The sequence below is a fragment of the Heptranchias perlo genome, chromosome 15 (assembly GCF_035084215.1).
Source record: "Heptranchias perlo isolate sHepPer1 chromosome 15, sHepPer1.hap1, whole genome shotgun sequence".
Taxonomy (NCBI): domain Eukaryota; kingdom Metazoa; phylum Chordata; class Chondrichthyes; order Hexanchiformes; family Hexanchidae; genus Heptranchias; species Heptranchias perlo.
Genome location: NC_090339.1, coordinates 65869811 through 65890861, shown reverse-complemented (window position 1 = coordinate 65890861; position 21051 = coordinate 65869811). Strand labels below are relative to the sequence as shown.

Genomic DNA, 21051 nt, shown 5'->3' with positions numbered 1-21051 from the left:
TTCAGCTGGAATATTGTGTTCAATTCTGGGCACCATACTTTATAAGAAGGATGTCAAGGCCTTAGAGAGGGTGGAGAGGTGATTTACTAGAATGGTAGCAGGGATGAGGGACTTCAGTAATGTGGATAGACTGGAAAAGCTGGGGTTGTTCTCAGAACAGAGATGGTTAAAGGAAGATTTGATAGGTGTTCAAAATCATGAACAGTTTTGATAGAGCATTGGCAGAAGGGTTGGTAACCAGAGGACACAGATTTAAGGTGATGGGCAAAAGAGCCAGTATACATTTTTTCTTAGCCAGCGAGTTGAAATGATCCGGTATGCAGGGGAATGGGACTAATCGGATCGCTCTTTCAAAGAGCAGACACGGGCAGGACGGGCCGAGTGGCCTCCTCCTGCGCTTGTATCATTGGGTGACTACAACTCCCAGAATGCTCGGCTCGCCGCGCCTGTGCATATGCAGATGAGGGGCAGCCACCGGCCAATGGGAGGGCGCCCGGCCCGGCAGTCACGTGTTCTCCTCCCCCACCCCCACCCCCCCCCAATGCCGCGCTTCGGGAGAAGTTGTCCGTCCGGCAAATAGAGAGAGAGAGAGAGAGAGCGGGCGGGCCTGGCTCACCCTCACCCTCTCACAGGCCCGCACAATGCCCATTCTACTCTTCCTCATAGACACGTCCGCCTCCATGAACCAGCGCACTTACTTGGGAACGACGTACTTGGACATAGCGAAAGGCGCGGTTGAGATTTTCATGAAGGTAAAAAAAAAATAATTTGAAAAATAACCGCCTCAGTGGGAGGGCGCGGCGCGAGCGGCCCGCCGCCCCTCAGCATCCCGGCGTTGATGAACCTTCTATTTAATTTCCCCACACACACACATACAAAAAAACCCCCAATGGTTGTGTTCTCTCTCTCCACACACAGCTGCGAGCCCGCGATCCGGCCAGTCGGGGCGACAGGTACATGCTGGTGACGTTCGACGAGCCGCCCTACGGCATTAAGGTGAGGGCTTTATGGTGATTCTCAGGGGGAAGTGTGGGGAGGGAAGAGAGGACTGTGAGGGAAAGGGGCAATGAACAGTGCCGGTTTGTTGTTCGCCGGGCCCGGGTACCGAGCAGGGACCGAGCGGCGGCGGCTCAGCCTCAGCCTCCTAACATGGCGGCCGCTTTCTTTGTATGGCTGGAGGCGGGAGATTGGCTGGCGTGATGACGTCACCCAGGCGACCTGACGTCACGCACCCGAGAAACCGGAAGCGCCCGAGCTTCCTGACAGCGCGCCTTCGCCCCGCTTCTCGGAAGCGACAGTAATACAGGCCTCTGTCAGCTTGGCTCAGTGGGTAGCACTCTCCTTCACCCCCCCCCCCCCCCCCCAAAAAAAAACACATTCGGGTCTGCTCCTCCGACTCCAATCTCTAAGGTAACCCACCATCGGCGGCTGTACCTTCAGGCACCTAGGCTGCACGCTCCAGAATATAGGAGCAGGAGTAGGCCATTCGGCCCTTCGAGCCTGCTCCGCCATTCAATATGATCATGGCTGATCCTCTATCTCAATACCATATTCCCGCTCTCTTCCCCCATACCCCTTGATGCCTTTTGTGTCTAGAAATTCTATCTAGCTCCTTAATAAATATATTCAGTGACTTGGCCTCTTCTGTGGTAGAGAATTCCACAGGTTCACCACCCTCTGAGTGAAGAAATTTCTCCTTATCTCAGTCCTAAATGTCCTACCCCGTATCCTGAGACTGTGACCCCTCATTCTAGACCCCCGCAGCCAGGGGAAACATCCGTCCTGCATCCAGTCTGTCTAGCCCTGTCAGAATTTTATACATTTCAATGTGATCCCCTCTCTTCTAAACTCGAGTGAATACAGGCCGAGTGGACCCAATCTCTCTGCATACGACAGTCCTGCCATCCCAGAAATCAGTCTGGTGAACCTTTGTTGCACTTTCTTTATGGCAAGTATATCCTTTCTTAGGTAAGGAGATCAAAACTGCACACAGTACTCCAGGTGTGATCTCACCAAGGCCCTGTATAACTGCAGTAAGACACCCCTGCTCCTGAAATCAAATCCTCTTGCAATGAAGGCCAACATACCATTTGCCTTCCTAACTGCTTGCTGCACCTGCATGTTTGCTTTCAGTGACTGGTGAACAAGGACATCTGGTATATTTCCTGTCTGTCAACCAATTTTCAATCCATACCAGTATATTACCCCCAATCCCATCTGCTTTAATTTTGCACACTAACCTCTTAATCAAAGACCTTCTGAAAATCCAAATACACCACGTCCACTGGTTCTCCCTTATCTATTCTACCAGTTACATCCTCAAAAAAAAACTCCAGTAGGTTTGTCAAACACGATTTCCCTTTCATAAATCCATGTTGACTTTGTCTTATCCCGTTGATATTTTCTAAGAGTCCTGTTATCAAATCCTTTATAATAGATTCTAGCATTTTTCCTACTACTGATGTTAGGCTAACCAGTCTGTAGTTCCCTGTTTTTAAATAGTGGGTTTACATTTTCCACCCTCCAATCTGCAGGAACTGTTCCATAATCTATAGAATTTTGGAAGATGACAATTAATGCATCCACTATTTCCATGGCTACCTCTTTTAGTACTCTGGGATGTAGATTATCAGGCTTTCAGTCCCGTTAATTTCTCCAGCACTTTTTTTACTAATACTAATTTCCTTTAATTCCTCCTTCTCTCTAGTCCCTTGGTTCCCTAGCATTTCTGGGAAGTTATGTGTCCTCTTCTGAGAAGACAGAACCAAAGTATTTGTTTAATTGCTGTGCCATTTCCTTGTTCCCCATTATAAATTCTCCAGTTTCTGACTGTAAGGGACCTACATTTGTCTTCACTAATCTTTTTCTTTTACATACTTGTAGAAGCTTTTACAGTCTGCTTTTATGTTCCTTGCAAGTTTACTCTCATACTCTATTTTTCCCCTCTTAATCAATCTCTTGGTCCTTTTTTGCTGAATTCTAAACTGCTCTCAATCCTCAGGCTTGCTACTTTTCCTGGCAACTTTATATGACTCCTCTTTGGATCTAATACTATCCTTAATTTCTTTTGTTAGCCATGGTTGGGCAGCTTTTCCTTTTGTGTTTTTGTGTCAGAAAGGAATGTATAATTGTTGCAATTCATGCATTCATTCCTTAAATGTTAGCCATTGCCTATCCATCGTCATGCCTTTTAATGAAGCTTCCCAATCTATCATAGCCAACTCACTCCTCATACCTTCGTAGTTTCCTTTGTTTAGATTTAGGACCCTAGTTTCAGATGGGACTACTTCACTTTCCATCTTAATGAAGAATTCTATCATGTTATGGTCACTCTTCCCGAAAGGACCCCGCACAACAAGATTATTAATTAACCCCTTCTCATTGCACAATACCCAGTCTAGGATAGCCTGTTCCCTGGTTGGCTCCTCAACATACTGGTCTAAAAAACCATCTCGTACACACTCCAGGAATTCATCTTCCACAGTATTATTGCTAATTTGGTTTGGCCAGTCTATATGTAGATTAAAGTCACCTATGATTACTGTAGTACCCTTGTTACATGCATCTCTAATTTCCTGTTTGACGCCATCCCCTACATTACCACTACTGTTTGGAGGCCTATAGACAAATCCCACCAGTGTTTTCTGTCTCTAAATCCCTGTCTAAACCCCTCCCCCTCCCACTTTTCCTTTCAAGACCTTCCCTAAAAGCCACTTCTTTCTGCAAGCTTTTAGTCACCCCTCCTACTATCTCCTCTGGCTTGGCGACCATTTCTCATTGTCCATAAGAAATGGGAGCAGGTGTAGGCCCTACGGCCCCTCAAGCCTGCTCCGCCATTCAATCAGATCATGGCTGATCTTCTACCTCATCTCCACTTTCCCGCCCTATCCTCATATCCCTTGATTCCGTTAGTATTCAAATATCCATCGATCTCAGCCTTGAATATACTCAACGACTGAGCATCCACAGCCCTCTGGGGTAGAGAATTCCAAAGATTCACAACCCTCTGAGTGAAGAAATCCCTTCTCATCTCAGTCCCAATTGGCCAATCCCTTATGCTGAGACTATGCCTCCTAGTTCTAGACTCTCCAGCCAGGGGAAACAGCCTCTATCCTGTTAAGCCCTCTGAAACGTATAAAATTCTTACGAGATCATTCTTCTAAACTCCAGAGAACCCCATTCTACTCAATCTCTCCTCATAGGACAACCGTCTCATCCCAGGAATCAATCTAGTGAACCTTCGTTGCACTGCCTCTAAGGCAAGTATATCCTTCCTTAGGTAAGGAGACCCAAACTGTACACAGTACTTCAAGTGTGGTCTCACCCGAGCCCTATATAACTGAAGCAAGACCTCCATACTCTTATACTCCAACCCCCTTGCAATAAAGGCTAACATGCCATTTGCCTTCCTAATTGCTTGCTGTACCTGTATGTTAACTTTCTGTGATTTGTGTACAAGGACACCCAAATCCCTTTGACTGCCAACATTTTTTTAGCCTCTAATCTTCTTTTAAAAAAAAAATTGATTTTCTATTCTTCCTATCAAAGTGAATAATTTCACATTTCCCCACATTGTATTCTCTAGAGTTTAGAAGGTTAAGGGGTGATCTGATCGAAGTTTATAAGATATTAAGGGGAACAGATAGGGTGGATAGAGAGAAACTATTTCCGCTGGTTGGGGATTCTAGGAGTAGGGGGCACAGTCTAAAAATTAGAGCCAGACCTTTCAGGAGTGAGATTAGAAAACATTTCTACACACAAAGGGTGGTAGAAGTTTGGAACTCTCTTCCGCATATGGCAACTGATACTAGCTCAATTACTAAATTTAAATGTGAGATAGATAGCTTTTTGGCAACCAAAGTTATTAAGGGATATGGGCCAAAGGCAGGTATATGGAGTTAGATCACAGATCAGCCATGATCTTATCAAATGGCGGAGCAGGCACGAGGGGCTGAATGGCCTACTCCTGTTCCTATATTCCATTATACTCCATCTGCCGCCTTCTCGCCCATTCACTTAACCTGTCTATAACCTTTTGCAGACTCTTTGTGTCTTCCTCACAGCTTACTTTCCCACCTAAGTTTATATCGTTAGTAAACTTGGATCCATTATACTTGGTTCCCTCATCTAAGTCATTGATATAGATTGTAAATAGTGGAGGCCTAAGCACTGATCCTTGCAGCACTCCACAACCTGCCAACCTGAAAATGACCTGTTAATTCCAACGCTCTGTTTTCTGTCCGTTAATCAATCCTCAATCTATGTTAATATATTACCCCCAATCCTATGAGCCCTAATCTTGTGTAACAACCTCTTCTGCGGCACCTTATTGAATGCCTTTTGAAAATCCAAATAGACTTCATCCACTGGTTCCCCCTTATCTACCCTGCTAGTTACACCCTCAAAAACCTCTTAATAGATTTATCAAGCACGATTTCCCTTTCATAAAACAGTGTTGACTCTGCCTAATCATATTATGATTTTCTAAATGCCCTGTTACCACTTCCTTAATAGATTCTAGCATTTTCCCGATGACTGATGTCAGGCTAACTAGCCTATAGTTCCCGGTTTTCTCTCTCCCTCCTTTCTTGAATAGCAGGGTTACATTTGCTACCTTGCAATCCACGGGGACCATTCAAAACCAATGCATCCACTATCTCTGCAGCCACCTTTTTTTTTAAAACCCGAGGATGTAGGCCATCAGGCCTAGGGGATTTGTCGGCTTTTAGTCCCATTAAATTCTCCCAGTACTTTTTCTTTACTAATCTTAATTGCTTTAATTTCCTCGCTCTCCTTAGCCCCTTGATTCCCTACTATTTCTGGTATGTTGTTTGTTTAACGTCTCTGCCATTTCCTTATTCCCCGTTATAATTTCTCCTGCCCCTCGGCGACATCATCCAAAATCACAATGTCAGACTCCATGTGTACGCTATGTAAATGCAAGTTCTTTTTATATAGCGCAAGTGGTTGAGTCAGAAGGTTGTCTGTTTCAGCCCCATTCCATGGTAAATATCAGAGATACTGTTTTTTGGATGAGACGTTAAACTTGAGGCCTTGTCTGCCTGCTTTTGTGGATGTAAAACATCCCATGGCATTATCCGAAGAAGAGTGGAAAGTTCTCCTGGTTTCTGAGCCAGCAGTTATCCCTCTGCTAACATTGCTAAAACAGATTAGCTGGTCATTCATCTCATTTGCTGTTTGTTGGATCTTGCTGTGCACAAACTGGCTGCTGTTTGCCTACAAAACAGTGACTGCGCTTCAAAAGTAATTAATTGACTGAAGTGCTTTGGGATGTGCTGAGGATGTGGAAAGTGCTATATAAATGCAAGCTTATTCTTTCTCAAACATTGAACACAAACTTAATCCTTTTAGGGAAATACAGTGGTAGCTCTGTCAGCATCTAAATAGATAGGCTAATGTAGATAGTTACAAGGGTTAAGTCTGCCCCCAGGAGCCCTGTCTAACTGGCTCATGAATTTCCATTTGCCCTCTTATTTCTTATTTCTTGCCCTATTGTACCTGTGAATTTTGTAGGCCTGGAGCATTGTAAAGGACGGCTACCTTATTGGTCCATAAATTTGAAATCGGAGTAAAAAAGAAAGACTTGCTTTTCTATAGCGCCTTTCACGACTTCAGGATATCCGAAAGCACTTTACAGCCAATGAAGTACTCTTTTGAAGTGTAGTTACTGATTAATGTACGAGACCCGGCAGCCAATTTGCACAGAGCAAGGTCTCTCAAACAGTAGTGACATAATGACCCGATAATCTGTTTTAGGTGTTGGCTAAAGGTTAAATATTGGCCAGGACACCGGGCACAACTCCCCAGCTCCTCTTCGAAATAGTGCCATGGGATCTTTTACATCTACCTGAGAGGGCAGATGGGGCCTCGGTTTAAAGTCTCATCTGAAAGGCAGTACTGCACTGGGAATGTCAGCCTAGATTTTGTGCTCAAGCCTCTGGAGTGGGATTTGAACCCGCAACCTTCTGACTCTGAGGTGAGAGTGATACCCAGTGAGCCACGGCCGACTCCTATCAGTATCGTCAGCTTGAGATTAATGTCAATCAATGGAAGCAGGGATTTAAACTTTATAACAAAAGCAAAATAGTGCGGATGCTGGAAATCTGAAATAAAAACAGAAAATGCTGGAAATACTCAGCAAGTGAGGCAGCACCTGTGGAGAAAGGAACAGAGTTAATGTTTCAGATCGAAGACCTTTCGTCAGGTCTGAGGGAAGGTCTTTGACCTGAAATGTTAACTCTGTTTCTTTCTCCATGGATGCTGCCTGACTTGCTGAGTATTTCCAGCATTTTCTGTTTTTATTTAAACTTTATATGTGGCCTGCGAGGCTCAGTGTTAGGCACTTAAATGGGCCATGAAGATGAAAAATTGGATGGCCCTGGGTTATTATTTTGGTGATACACTTTTCCTCCGAACTTGAAGATAAGTGAACCCCATTACAGAACTAAAAACAAAGGGGGATTAGAATAATGGGCACATGTCATGAGTTAGGAGCGCTGACTGCTGCCAGAGCCGTGGTAAATGGGTTTAATGGTTGGCAAAATTTTTTTTGGAAAGCCATATAAAGTGGTAAATCATCTCAGTGGAGTGGTGAAGAAATAGTAGATGGATGTGTAAATAGTCACGGCAGTTTAGGTGCTGAGGATCCTGCTGTGTATTTCTCTCTTTATTTTTTGCCTTATTGTGTTTAAAACTCAACTCAAAATTAAACATGACTAGTTGTAAAACATTCCAGTTTAAGGTTGGGAGTCTGCCAGGAACTTAACTTTAAGGTTCCCTCTACGAATGTGTAGTGGCAGTGTACAATTGAGTCTGACTCCTCAGTTTACATGCGCTTTGTGATGGAATGTCACTGAGAACATGCAAAAGTAGCTTGTCAACAAGAATTTATTTTTTTCCCTCCAATTTTCTCTGCTTTTCTCCCCCCAACTCCACTGTCCTGAAAGTGCTGATTTCTGCTGGAGCCCACTTCCTTGGCAGGGGCAGCTTTCTGGTGGCTCGCGGAAGCAGCAATACTTCATTTGTGAACCTCAACGGTGAAGGATGGGTCATTTAACCACGGGGGCCTCACACCTGATCCTGATCCTACCATGGATGGTGATGCTGCGTCCTTCGAGGAGGTTACAGTCGGCAGATAGTTGGCAGCTCTTACTGCGTGTGACCCAGCCTTTCCTGTCTTTTGTGGACAAATTTCTACTAATGAAAAATGAGTGTTTGTTTTTCTCTGATATTAACGTACCATTAGTGAGATGATGTTCTGAGATTTTGCACATTTCGAAGCTGTGTGTTCTGGTGATTTCTGTTAGTGGGTCCTTAATTATGGAGAAAATGGGCATTTCCTGTTAAAAGGGGATTTTCACGCCCTTTCTATTGACAATCAATTTTATTTAACATCAATAAAGACAAATAGTTTGCGATAAAACTCTTAATTTTTATTTGTTTTAAATTTTTGGATGCCCGGGCAACCATGTGCATACCTTTTCTAGGGCTGGGACACACTGGGGAACAGTTGGGATTGGAACCTTGTCCACCCTCCTAGCCTGAGGAAACTGGGGCCATTGGTAATCCCGAGTTATTATCAGCAAACACCATAAACCAGGGGCTGATCCTTGGATGTTCTTAGTCAGATAGTCAATGGTCGTACGCAATAAAATGGCAAAAAGACCTGATTGCAGGCTCTGAAAAAGCTGCAGAGAGCCACGAGTAAGGTTCCTAATGCTCATCGTTATTTAAAATAACATTTTGGGAGCCCTGCAGTTTTGTTTAAGGAACAGAATTGTGCCCAGGCAGGGGAGTAACGTTGATGTTTTCTGGGTGAATATTGAGCAGTGTTCAGTGCTACAAAAACATCTGATTAATGTTCACACAATTAGTTACTTTACCTCTTTTTTTAAGGTCACAAAATTTGTACTTTGCGTACATATACTGATGGATCTTGCATACATTCATGAGTTTTTCTGCATTTTTAAACCCACATCATTGTTGCCTTTTGGGTTGTAAAGTCTGTTGGAAGTTGATGTTTATTCATTGCCTTGCACTCTGCTGGCGATGCTGTGTCCTTCAAGGAGGTTACTGTCGACAAGTTGTTGATAGCTGCTATTGCACGTGACCCACCTTTTCCTGTCCTTTCTGGAGAAATTTCTTAATGAAACATGATTGCCTGTTTTTCTGGTATTTACATTCTACAATTTTGCACATTTTGAAGCTGTGTGTTTCGGTGATTTCCGTTAGTGGCTCCTTAATTACGGGGAAAAATGGGCATTTTCCTGTTTTTGTTAAAAGGGGATTTTCACCCACTTTGTGCTGGCCAATGAATTTTATTCAACACCAATAAAGACAAATAGTCTGTGATAAAGCTCTTCAATTTTTATTAATTTTTGGATCAAATTTAGAAAAAAATTCAGTGCACTGCCTGAAACGGTGGTGGAAGTGGATTCAATAGCAACTTTCATTGGGAAATGGATATATACTTGAAAACATAAGAAATAGGAGAAGGAGTAGGTCATACGGCCAGTCGAGCCTGTTCCGCCATTCAATAAGATCATGGTTGATCTTCAACCTCAACTCCACTTTCCCACCCGATCCCCACATCCCTTGATTTCCCCTAGAGTCCAAAAATCTATCCATCTCAGTGTTGAATATATTCAATGACCGAGCATCCACAGCCCTCTGGGTGAAGAAATTCCTTCTCATCTCAGTCTTGAATGGCCGACCCCTTATGCTGAGACTGTGCCCTCTAGTTCTAGATTCTCTAGCCAGGGGAAACAATCTCTTAGCCTTTACTCTGTCAAGCCCCCTAATAATCTTTTATGTTTCAATGAGATCACCTCTCATTTTTCAACTCCAGAGAGAATAGGCCCATTCAACTTAACCTCTCCTCATAGGACAACCCCCTCATCCCAGGAATTAATCTAGTGAACCTTCATTGTATCCCCTTCAAGGCAAGTATATCCTTCCTTAGATAAGGAGATCAATTGCTCCAGGTGAGGTCTCACTAAAGCCCTGTACAACTATCGTAAGACTTCCTTGCTCCAGCCCCCTTGCAATAAAGGCCAACATGCCATTTGCTTTCCTAATTGCTTGCTGTACCTGCATACTAACTGTTGGTGTTTCTTGTATGAAGACACCCAAGTCTCTCTGGGCAGCAACATTGAATAATTTCTCACCACTTAAAAAATATTCTGTTTTTCTACCTACCAAAGTGAATAACTTCACATTTCCCCACATTATACTCCATCTGCCACCTTCTTGCCCACTCACTTAACCTGTCTATATCCCTTTGCAGACTCTGTGTCCTCTTCACAGCTTACTTTCCCACCTAGCTTTGTATCGTCAGCAAACTTGGATACATTACACTCGGTCCCTTCATCTAAGTCATTAATATAGATTGTAAATAGCTGAGGCCCAAGTACTGATCCCTGCCGCACCCCACTAGTTACAGCCTGCCAACCTGCAAATGACCTGTTTATTCCTACTCTCTTTTCTGTCCTTTAACCAATCTGCTATATTACCCCCAACCCCATGAGCCCTTACCTTGTGTAACAACCTTTTATGTGGCACCTTATCGAATGCTTTTTGAAAATCCAAATATACTACATCCACTGGTTCCCCTTTATATATCCTGCTAGTTACATCCTTAAAAAACTCGTAATCAATTTGTCAAACATGATTTCCCTTTCATAAAACCATGTTGACCTGTCTAATCAAATTATGATTTTCTAAGTGCCCTGTTACCACTTCCTTAATTTTCCTGATGATCAATGTCCGGCTAACTGGCCTGTAGTTCCCTCTTTTCTCTCTCCCTCCCTTCTTGAATAGCGGGATAACATTTGCTACTTTCCAATCCACTGGGGCCATTCCAGAATCTAGAGAATTCTGGAAGCTCATAACCAATGCATCCGCTATCTCTGCAGCCACTTCTTTTAGAACCCTAGGATGTAGGCCATCAGGTCCAGGGGATTTGTCGGCTTTTAGAACCATTAGTTTGTCCAGTACTTTTTCCTCTAGTGATCTTAATTGTTTTAAGTTCGTCGCTCTCATTTACCCCTTGGTTCCCCACTATTTCAGGTATGCTTTTTGTGTCTTCTACTGTGAAGACAGATACAAAATATTTGTTTAGCGCATCTGCCATTTCCTGATTCCCCATTATAATTTCTCCTGTCTCAGCCTCTGAGGGACCAACATTTACTTTTGCTACTCTCTTCCTTTTTACTTGTAGAAGCTCTTGCAATCTGTTTTTATATTTCTTGCTAGTTTACTTTCATATTCTATTTTCTCCCTTTTTATCAACTTTTTGCTCATCCTTTGTTGGTTTCTAAAACTCTCCCAATCCCCAGGCTTATTACTCTTCTTGGCAACATTATAGGCCTCTTCTTTCAATCTAATACCTTAACTCCTTTAGTTAGCCTCGGGTGGATCACTTTTCCCGTGGAGTTTTTATTTCTCAAAGGAAAAATTTGCAGGTCTACAGGGAAAGAGCAGGGGAGTGGGACTAATTGTAAAGCTCTATCAAAGAGCTGGCACAGGTACAATGGGATGAATGGCCTCTTTCTCTGTTGTTATGATTCTATGATTGAAAAATTGAGGATTTTCCAGAGAAAGTTGAGAAAAGCTGAAATAAGAAGTTCCATTTATATGTTAGAATGTGGAACTCGCTACCACAAGGAGTAGTTGAGGCGACTAGCATGGATGCATTTAAGGGGAAGCCAGATAAACACATGAGGGAGAAAGGAATAGAAGGTTATGCTGATAGGGTTAGATGAAATAGGGAGGGAGGAGACTCGTGTGGAGTATAAATACCGGCATGGACCTGTTGGGCCGAATGGCCTGTTTCAGTGCTGTTAATTCTAATGTAGGTGCCCTTTACATCATCAGAACATCCCAAAATGCTTCACGTCTAATGAAGTTATTTTGAAGTGTAGTCAGTTTTGTTATATAGGGAAACGCAGCAGCCAATTTTCACACAGCAAGCTCCCACAAACAGCAATGAGATAAATGACCAATTAATCTGTTTCGGTTGTGTTAGTTGAAGGATAAACCTTGGCTAAGACACTGGGAGAATTCCCTGCAGTGTTTTGAAAAAGTGATCTTTAATGTCCACCTGAACAGGTAGACGGGGCCTTGGTTTACCATCTCATCCGAAAGACAGTGCAGCATTCCCTCTGTACTTCACTGAAGTGTGGGCCCAGATTATGTACATAGGTTCTTAAAGTGGGAGCGCGCTTACATTTATTTAGTGCCTTATGATGTCGTCAGGGCATCCCAACGCAGTTCACATCTATGAATTATTTTTTGAAGTAGTCCCAGTTACTGTAGGCAAATGTGGCAGTCACTTTGTGCACAGACAGATCTCACAAAAAACGAATGACCAGTTAATTTGTTTTTGCTGGTTTTGGTTGAGGCAGAGATGTTGTGGGAGAACTCCCAGCTCTTCTAATAGTGCCATGGGATCTTTTCTGTTCACCTGAACTGTCAGGACTTGATTTACTGTCTCATTTGAACAACAGCACCTCTGACAATGCAGCAACCCCTCAGTGTTAAGCTGAACAGTTAGCTTGGACGATGGCGAAGTCCTGAAACTAACCAGAAATGAAAGGACTTGAGAATAGCAACAATTTGAAGAACCCAGTACAAATGGGATGGGCGGAATGTCCTTATTCTGTGCTGCAATTACTACGGTTCTATGACTAGCAAAGAGAGGAAGGAATTCCTGAAATGTGTACAAGAGAACTTTCTTGATCAGTATGTTTCCAGCTCAATGAGGAAGGAAGCAGTGCTGCATCCAGTTCTGGGGAATGAAGTGGGGTGTGTTTCGGTGAGAGAGCATTTGGGAAACATCATTAGGTTTAGAGTAGTTATGGAAAAGGACAAGGAAAAATCAAATGTGAAAATACTCAACTGGAGGAGTATGCTTTCGGTGAGTTGTAAAGGGATCTGGCTCAGATGGATTGGAATCAAAGATTGGCAGGTAAAATAGTAAATGAGCAATGGGAAGCTTTCAAAGAGGAGATAGTTTGGGTACGGACTAGATACATTCCCACGAGGGGGAAAGGAAGAGCATCCAAAGCTAGAGCTCCCTGGATGACTAAAGATATAGAGATTAAAATGAAACAGAAAAAGGAGCCTTATGATGAATGACAGCTTCATAATTCAGTAAAGAACCGGGCTGAACACAGAAAGTACAGAGGAGATGTAAACAAGGAAATAAGAGGGCATAGAGAGTGTATGAGAATAGATTAGTGGCTAACATAAAAGGGAATCCAAAAGTCTTTCATAAAAATATAAATAATAAAAGGGTAGTCAAAGGAAGGGTGGAGCTGATTAGGGACAAAAAGGAGATCTTCTTTTGGAGGCTGAGGGCATAGCTGAGGTACTTAATGAGTACGTTGCATCTGTCTTCACTAAAGAGGATGCTGCCAATGTCACAATAAAGGAGGAGACAGTAGAGAAATTGGATAGGATAAAAATAGATCAAGAAGAGGTATAGAATCATAGAAGTTTACAACATGGAAACAGGCCCTTCGGCCCAACATGTCCATGTCGCCCAGTTTATACCACTAAGCTAGTCCCAATTGCCTGCACTTGGCCCATATCCCTCTATACCCATCTTACCCATGTAACTGTCCAAATGCTTTTTAAAAGACTAAATTGTACCCGCCTCTACTACTGCCTCTGGCAGCTCGTTCCAGACACTCGCCACCCTTTGAGTGAAAAAATTGCCCCTCTGGACCCTTTTGTATCTCTCCCCTCTCACCTTAAATCTATGCCCCCTCTTTATAGACTCCCCTACCTTTGGGAAAAGATTTTGACTATCTACCTTATCTATGCCCCTCATTATTTTATAGACTTCTATAAGATCACCCCTTAACCTCCTACTCTCCAGGGAAAAAAGTCCCAGTCTGTCTAACCTCTCCCTATAAGTCAAACCATCAAGTCCCGGTAGCATCCTAGTAAATCTTTTCTGCACTCTTTCTAGTTTAATAATATCCTTTCTATAATAGGGTGACCAGAACTGTACACAGTATTCCAAGTGTGGCCTTACTAATGTCTTGTACAACTTCAACAAGACATCCCAACTCCTGTATTCAATATGAAAAAGGTGGCAGCGCTCAAAGTACAAAAGTCACCCAGTCCAGATGGGATGCATCCTAGGTTGCTGAGGGAAGCAAGGGGGGAAATTGCAGAGGCTCTGGCCTCAATCTTCCAATCCTCCTTAGATGTGGGATGGTGCCAGAGAACTGGAGGATTGCAAATGTTAAACCCCAATTCAAAAAAGGGGAGCAGGATAAACCTGGCAACTACAGGCCAGTCAGCCTAACGTCAGTGGTGTGGAAGCCATTGGAGACATTAATCCGGGACAAAATTAATTGGCATTTAGAATGGGATCCTGTATGTAAACAGTTGCCGGTAATGATGTAGTGTGTGCTCAGGTCACGAGGTGACTCTTGGGAGTGGATTTCTAAAGTCTCTTCAAACTCTGTTGCTATTTCATACATAAAAACAATCATCAGCTGATCGTGGAATATCATGCGAAATTTACTAGTACTTAAGTAAGTACCAGTTAATTGCTTGTGGTGTTGGCCAAAGGTAGATTATGTATAATTTTTAAAAAAGTTATATTTAAGCTGGCAACGGAGTTGGGAGAGATATTTCAGAAACTTGCTCCACAGAACTTTTTTTTTATTCGTTCATGGGATGTGGGCGTCGCTGGCAAGGCCAGCATTTATTGCCCGTCCCTAATTGCCCTTGAGAAGGTGGTGGTGAGCCGCGTTGAGCCACTGCAGTCCATGTGGTGACGGTTCTCCCACAGTGCTGTTACGTAGGGAGTTCCAGGATTTTCACCCAGCGACGATGAAGGAATGGTGATATGTTTCCAAGTCGGGATGGTGTGTGACTTGGAGGGGAACGTGCAGGTGGTGTTGTTCCCATGTGCCTGCTGCCCTTGTCCTTCGAGGTGGTAGAGGTCATGGGTTTCGGAGGTGCTGTCGAAGAAGCCTTGGCAAGTTGCTGCACTGCATCCTGTGGATGGTACACACTGCAGCCACGGTGTGCCGATGGTGAAGGGAGTGAATGTTTAGGGCGGTGGATGGGGTGCCAATCAAGCAGGCTGCTTTTTCCTGGATGGTGTTGAGCTTCTTGAGTGTTGTTGGAGCTGCACTCATCCAGGCAAGTGGAGAGTATTCCATCACACTCCTGACTTGGGCCTTGTAGATGGTGGAAAGGCTTTGGGAAGTCAGGAGGTGAGTCACTCGCCGCAGAATACCCAGCCTCTGGCCTTCTCTTGTAGCCACAGTATTTATATGGCTGGTCCAGTTAAGTTTCTGGTCAATGGTGACCCCCAGGATGTTGATGGTGGGGGATTTGGCGATGGTAATACCGTTGAATGTGAAGGGGAGGTGGTTAGATTCTCTCTTGTTGGAGATGGTTATTGCCTGACACTTGTCTAGCGTGAATGTTCCTTGCCACTTATGAGCCCGAGCCTGGATGTTGTCCAGGTCTTGCTGCATGCGGGCTCGGACTGCTTCATTATCTGAGGGGTTGCGAATGGAACTGAACACTGTGCAATCATCAGCGAACATCCCCATTTCTGACCTTATGATGGAGGGAAGGTCATTGATGAAGCAGCTGAAGATGGCTGGGCCTCGGACACTGCCCTGAGGAACTCCTGCAGCAATGTCCTGGGGCTGAGATGATTGGTCTCCAACAACTACTACCATCTTCTTTCGTGCTAGGTATGACTCCAGCCACTGGAGGGTTTTCCCCCTAATTCCCATTGACTTCAAATTTACTAGGGCTCCTTGGTGCCACACTTGGTCAAATGCTGCCTTGATGTCAAGGGTAGTCACTCTCACCTCACCTCTGGAATTCAGCTCTTTTGTCCATGTTTGGACCAAGGCTGTAATGAGGTCTGGAGCCGAGTGGTCCTGGCGGAACCCAAACTGAACATCGGTGAGCAGGTTATTGGTGAGTAAGTGCCGCTTGATAGCACTGTCGACGACACCTTCCATCACTTTGCTGACGATTGAGAGTAGACTGATGGGGTGGTAATTGGCCAGATTTTTGTGGACAGGACATACCTGGGCAATTTTCCACATTGTCGGGTAGATGCCAGTTTTGTAGCTGTACTGGAACAGTTTGGCTAGAGACGCGGTTAGTTCTCTATCTCTCCTCATACGTCCTGCCATCTCAGGAATCAGTCTGGTAAACCTTCCTTGCACTCCCTCCATGGCAAGGACATCCTTCCTCAGAAAAAGAGACCCAACTGCACACAATACTCCAGATGTGGTCTCACCAAGGCCCTGTATAACTGCAGTAAGACATCCCTGCTCCTGTACTCAAATCCTCTTGCAATGAAGGCCAACATACCATTCGCCTTCCTAACTGCTTGCTTCACCTGAATGCTCGCTTTCAGCGACTGGTGTACAAGGACACCCAGGTCTCGTTGCACCTCCCCTTTTCCCAACCTATCACCATTCAGATAATAATCTGCCTTTCTGTTTTTACAACCAAAGTGGATAACCTCACATTTATCCACGTTATATTGCATCTGCCATGTTCTTGCCCACTCACCCAACTTGTCTAAATCACATTGGAGCCTCTTTGCATCCTCTTCACAGCTCACATTCCACCCCAGCTTTGTGTCGTCTGCAAACTTGGAAATGTTACATTCAGTTCCCTCATCCAAATCATTGATATATATTGTGAATAGCTGGGGCCCAAGCACTGATCCCTGCATTACCCCACTAGTCACTGCCTGCTACCCGGAAAAAGACCCGTTTATTCCTATTCTCTGTTTCCTGTCTGTCAACCAATTCTCAATCCATGCCAGTATATTCCCCCCCAATCCCATGTGCTTTAATTTTGCACACTAACCTCTTGTGTGGGACCTTATCAAAAGCCTTCTGAAAATCCAAATACACCACATCCACTGGTTCTCCCCTATCTATTCTACTAGTTACATCCTCAAAAAACTCCTGTAGATTTGTTAAGCATGATTTCCCTTTCATAAACCCATGCTGACTTTGTCCAATTCCGTTAATGCCTTCCAAGTGTTCTATTATCACATCTTTTTGATGGACTCTAGCATTTTCCCCACTACTGATGTTAGGCTAACTGGTCTGTAATTCCCTGTTTTTTCTTTCTCCTTCCTTTTTTAAATAGTGGGGTTCCATTTGCCACCCTCCAATCTGTAGGAACTGTTCCAGAGTCTATAGAATTTTGGAAGATGATCACCAATGCATCCACCATTTCCAGGGCCACTTCCTTTAGTACTCTGGGATGTAGATTATCAGGCCCTGGGGATTTGTCAGCCTTTAGCCCAATTAATTTCCTTAGCACTTTTTTTTTTACTAATACTGATTTCCTTCAGTTCCTCCCTCTCACCAGACCCTTGGTTCCCTAACATTTCTGGGAGGTTATTTGTGTCCTCCTTTGTGAAGACAGAACCAAAGTATGTGTTTAATTGTTCTGCCATTTCTTTGTTCCTCATTATAATTTCCCCCATTTCTGACTGTGAGGGACCTACATTTGTCTTCACTAATCTTTTTCTCTTGACATATTTATAGAAGCTTTTACAGTCAGTTTTTATGTTCCCTGCTAGTTTACTCTCATACTCTATTTTTCCCCTCTTAATCAATCTCTTTGTCCTCCTTTGCTGAATTCTGAACTGCTCCCAATCCTCAGGCATGCTGCTTTTTCTTGCAATTTTATGTGTCTCCTCTTTGGATCTAATGCTATCACTAATTTCTTTTGTAAGCCACGGTTGAGCCACCTTTCCTGTTTTATTTTTGCGCCAGACAGGAATGAATAATTGTTGTAATTCCTGCACACGTTCTTTAAATATTAGCCATTGCCTATCCACCGTCATCCCTTTTTGTATAGTTCCCCAATCTATCATAGCCAACTTGCACCTCATACTTTCGTAATTTCCTTTATTTAGATTCAGGACCCTAGTTTCAGATTCAACTACTTCACTCTCCATCTTAATGAGGAATTCTATCATGTTATGGTCGCTCTTCCCTAAGGGACCACGCACAACAAGATTGTTAATTAATCCTTTCTCATTGCACAATACCCAGTCTAGGATCGCCTGTTCTCTAGTTGGTTCCTCAACGTATTGGTCTAGAAAACAATCAAGTACACACTCCCGGAATTCCTCCCCCACAGTATTATTGCTAATTTGGTTTGACCATTCTATATGTAGATTAAAGTCACCCATAATTATAGTTGTACCCTTCTTGCATGCGTCTCTAATTTCCTGTTTAATGCCCTCCCCTACATCTCCACTACTGTTTGGGGGCCTACAGACAACACCCATCAACGTTTTCTGCCCCTTGGTGTTTCTTAGCTCCACCCATACAGATTCCACATCGTGATTTTCCGAGCCAATATCCTTCCTCACTATTGCATTGATTTCCTCCTTTACTAACAACGCTACCCCACCTCCTTTCCCTTTTTGCCTGTCCTTCCTAAATATTGAATACCCCTGGATGTTCAGTTCCCATCCTTGGTCACCCTGCAGCCATGTCTCCGTAATCGCAACTATATCATAACCGTTAATATCTATCTGCGCTGTTAATTCATCTATGTTATTGCGAATGCTCCGTGCTTTAAGACACAATGCCTTTAGACTTGTCTTTTTAAGATTGCGAGTCATCTTAGTTTTATTTTGCACTATGGCCCTATTTGTTTTTCGCCCTTGTTTACTCTGCCTTTCACTATTGCTTCTTCCCTTTCTGTCTTTTGTTTCCATCCTTGTTTCTCCCTCCTCTGTCTCCCTGCTCAGGTTCCCATCTCCCTGCCATTCTAGTTTAAACCTAACCAAAAGCACTATCAAACACCCCCATGAGGACATTGGTCCCGGTGCTCCTCAGGTGTAACCCATCCTGCTTGTGCGGGTCCCACCTTCCCCAGAACCGGTCCCAATGACCCAGGAATCTAAATCCCTCCCTCCTACGCAATCCCTGCAGCCACGCATTTATCTGGTCTATTCTCCTGTTCCTATACTCACTAACACGTGGCACTGTTAGTAATCCTGAGATCACTACCTTTGAGGTCCTGCTTTTTAATTTATCTCCTAACTCCTTAAATTCACCTTGCAGGACCTCATCCCTTTTTCTATCTGTGTCGTTGGTACCAATATGGCCCATGACTACTGGCTGTTCACCCTCCCCCTCCAGAATGCCCTGCAGCTGCTCCGTGACATCCTTGACCCTAGCACCAGGGAGGTAACATACCCTCGTAGAGTCATATTTGCGGCTGCAGAAACGCCTATCTGTTCCCCTTACAATTGAATCCCCTATCAGTATAGCCCTGCCACTCTTATTGCTGCCCTCCTGTGCAGCAGTGCCACCCGTGGCGCCACGAACTTGGCTCTTGCTGCTTTCCCCTGATAAGCCATCTGCCCCAACCGTATCCAAAGCAGAATATCTGTTTGAGAGGGAGATGGCCCCAGGGGACTCCTGCTGTACCTGCCTAGTCCTTTTACTCTGCCTGGCGGTCACCCATTTCCTTTCTGCCTGCATAATCTTTACCTGCGGTGTGACCACCTCACTGAACATGCTATCCACGATAATCTCAGCATTGCGGATGCTCCACAGTGAATCCACCCGCAACCTCTACCACTTAGAAGGACAAGAGCAGCAGGCACATGGGAACAACACCACCTGCACGTTCCCCTCCAAGTCTCACACCATCCTGACTTGGAAATATATCGCCATTCTTTCATCGTCGCTGGGTCAAAATCCTGGAACTCCCTACCTAACAGCACTGTGGGAGAACCTTCACCACACGGACTGCAGCGGTTCAAGAAGGTGGCTCACCACCACCTTCTCGAGGGCAATTAGGGATGGGCAATAAATGCTGGCCTCGCCAGCGACGCCCACATCCCATGAACGAATAAATAAAAAAGCTCCAGCTCCGAAATACGGTTAGCCAGTAACTGCAACTGGACACACTTCCTGCACACATGGTTGCCAGGGACACCTGTAGTGTCCATGACTTCCCACATAGTGCAGGAGGAGCATATCACAGTTGCGAGCTCTGCTGCCATGACTTGCCTTCGATTTACACTGCGTTCACCTCTCGGACTGTATTCCCGCTCTCGGGACTCTCCTTTTACACTGCGCTTACCTCTCAGTCTCTCGTCCCGCTCTCGGACTCTCCTTTTACACTGTGCTCAACTCTTGGGACTCTCCTTTTACACTGAGCTTACCTCTCAGTCTCTCGTCCCGCTCTCGGACTCTCCTTTTATACTGCGCTCACCTGAAGGACTCTCGTCCCACTCTCGGGCTCTCCCTTTACACTGCGCTCACCTCTCGGACTCTGAGAGTTTGGCTAAAGGCGTGGCTAGTTCTGGAGCATAAGCTTTCAGCTCTGTAGCCGGGATGTTATCGGGGCTCACGGCCTTTGTTGTATCCAGTGCATTCAGCCGTTTCTTGATATCACGTTGAGTGAATCGAATTGGCTGAAGACTGGCTGCTGTGAAGGTGGGGATATCGGGAGGAGGCCGAGATGGATCATCCACTCGACACTTCTGGCTGAAGATGGTTGCAAACGCTTCAGCCTGGTCTTTTGCACTCATGTGCTAGACTCTGCCATCATTGAGGATGGGGATGTTTGCAGAGCCTCCTCCTCCCATTAGTTGTTTAATTGTTCACCACCATTCACAACTGGATATGGCAGGACTGCAGAGCTTTGATCTGATCTGTTGGTTGTGGAATCGCTTAGGTCTGTCTATAGCATGTTGCTTCTGCTGTTTAGCATGCATGTAGTCCTGTGTTTTAGCTTCACCAGGTTGGCTGCTCCTGGCATGCTCTCTACGCTCCTCATTGAACCAGGGTTGATCCCCTGGCTTGTTGGCAATGGTAGAGTGAGGAATATGCGGGGCCATGAGGTTACAGATTGTGCTGGAATACAATTCTGCTGCTGCTGATGGTCCACAGCGCCTCATGGATGCCCGGTTTTGAGCTGCTATATCTGTTCTGAATCTATCCCATTTAGCACGGTGGTAGTGCTAAACAATACGTTGGA

The 21051-nt window shown here is 44.5% G+C and overlaps 1 protein-coding gene across 5 annotated transcripts in view; it reads left to right on the top strand.

Annotated features, from left to right (window-relative positions):
- Positions 1 to 542: 542 nt before the first annotated feature.
- Positions 543 to 21051, top strand: part of ints6l (integrator complex subunit 6 like) — a 180692-nt gene continuing 160183 nt past the window's right edge. For all 5 annotated transcript variants that reach the window (XR_010965808.1, XR_010965809.1, XM_067997343.1 and 2 more), the window contains exons 1-2: positions 543 to 752; positions 919 to 996. Coding sequence is in view for 3 of the 5 variants with exons in the window: in XM_067997343.1 (XP_067853444.1) it covers positions 642 to 752; positions 919 to 996 (189 nt within the window). In the remaining 2 variants the exon portion in view is untranslated. The remainder of the gene's footprint in view (positions 753 to 918; positions 997 to 21051) is intronic.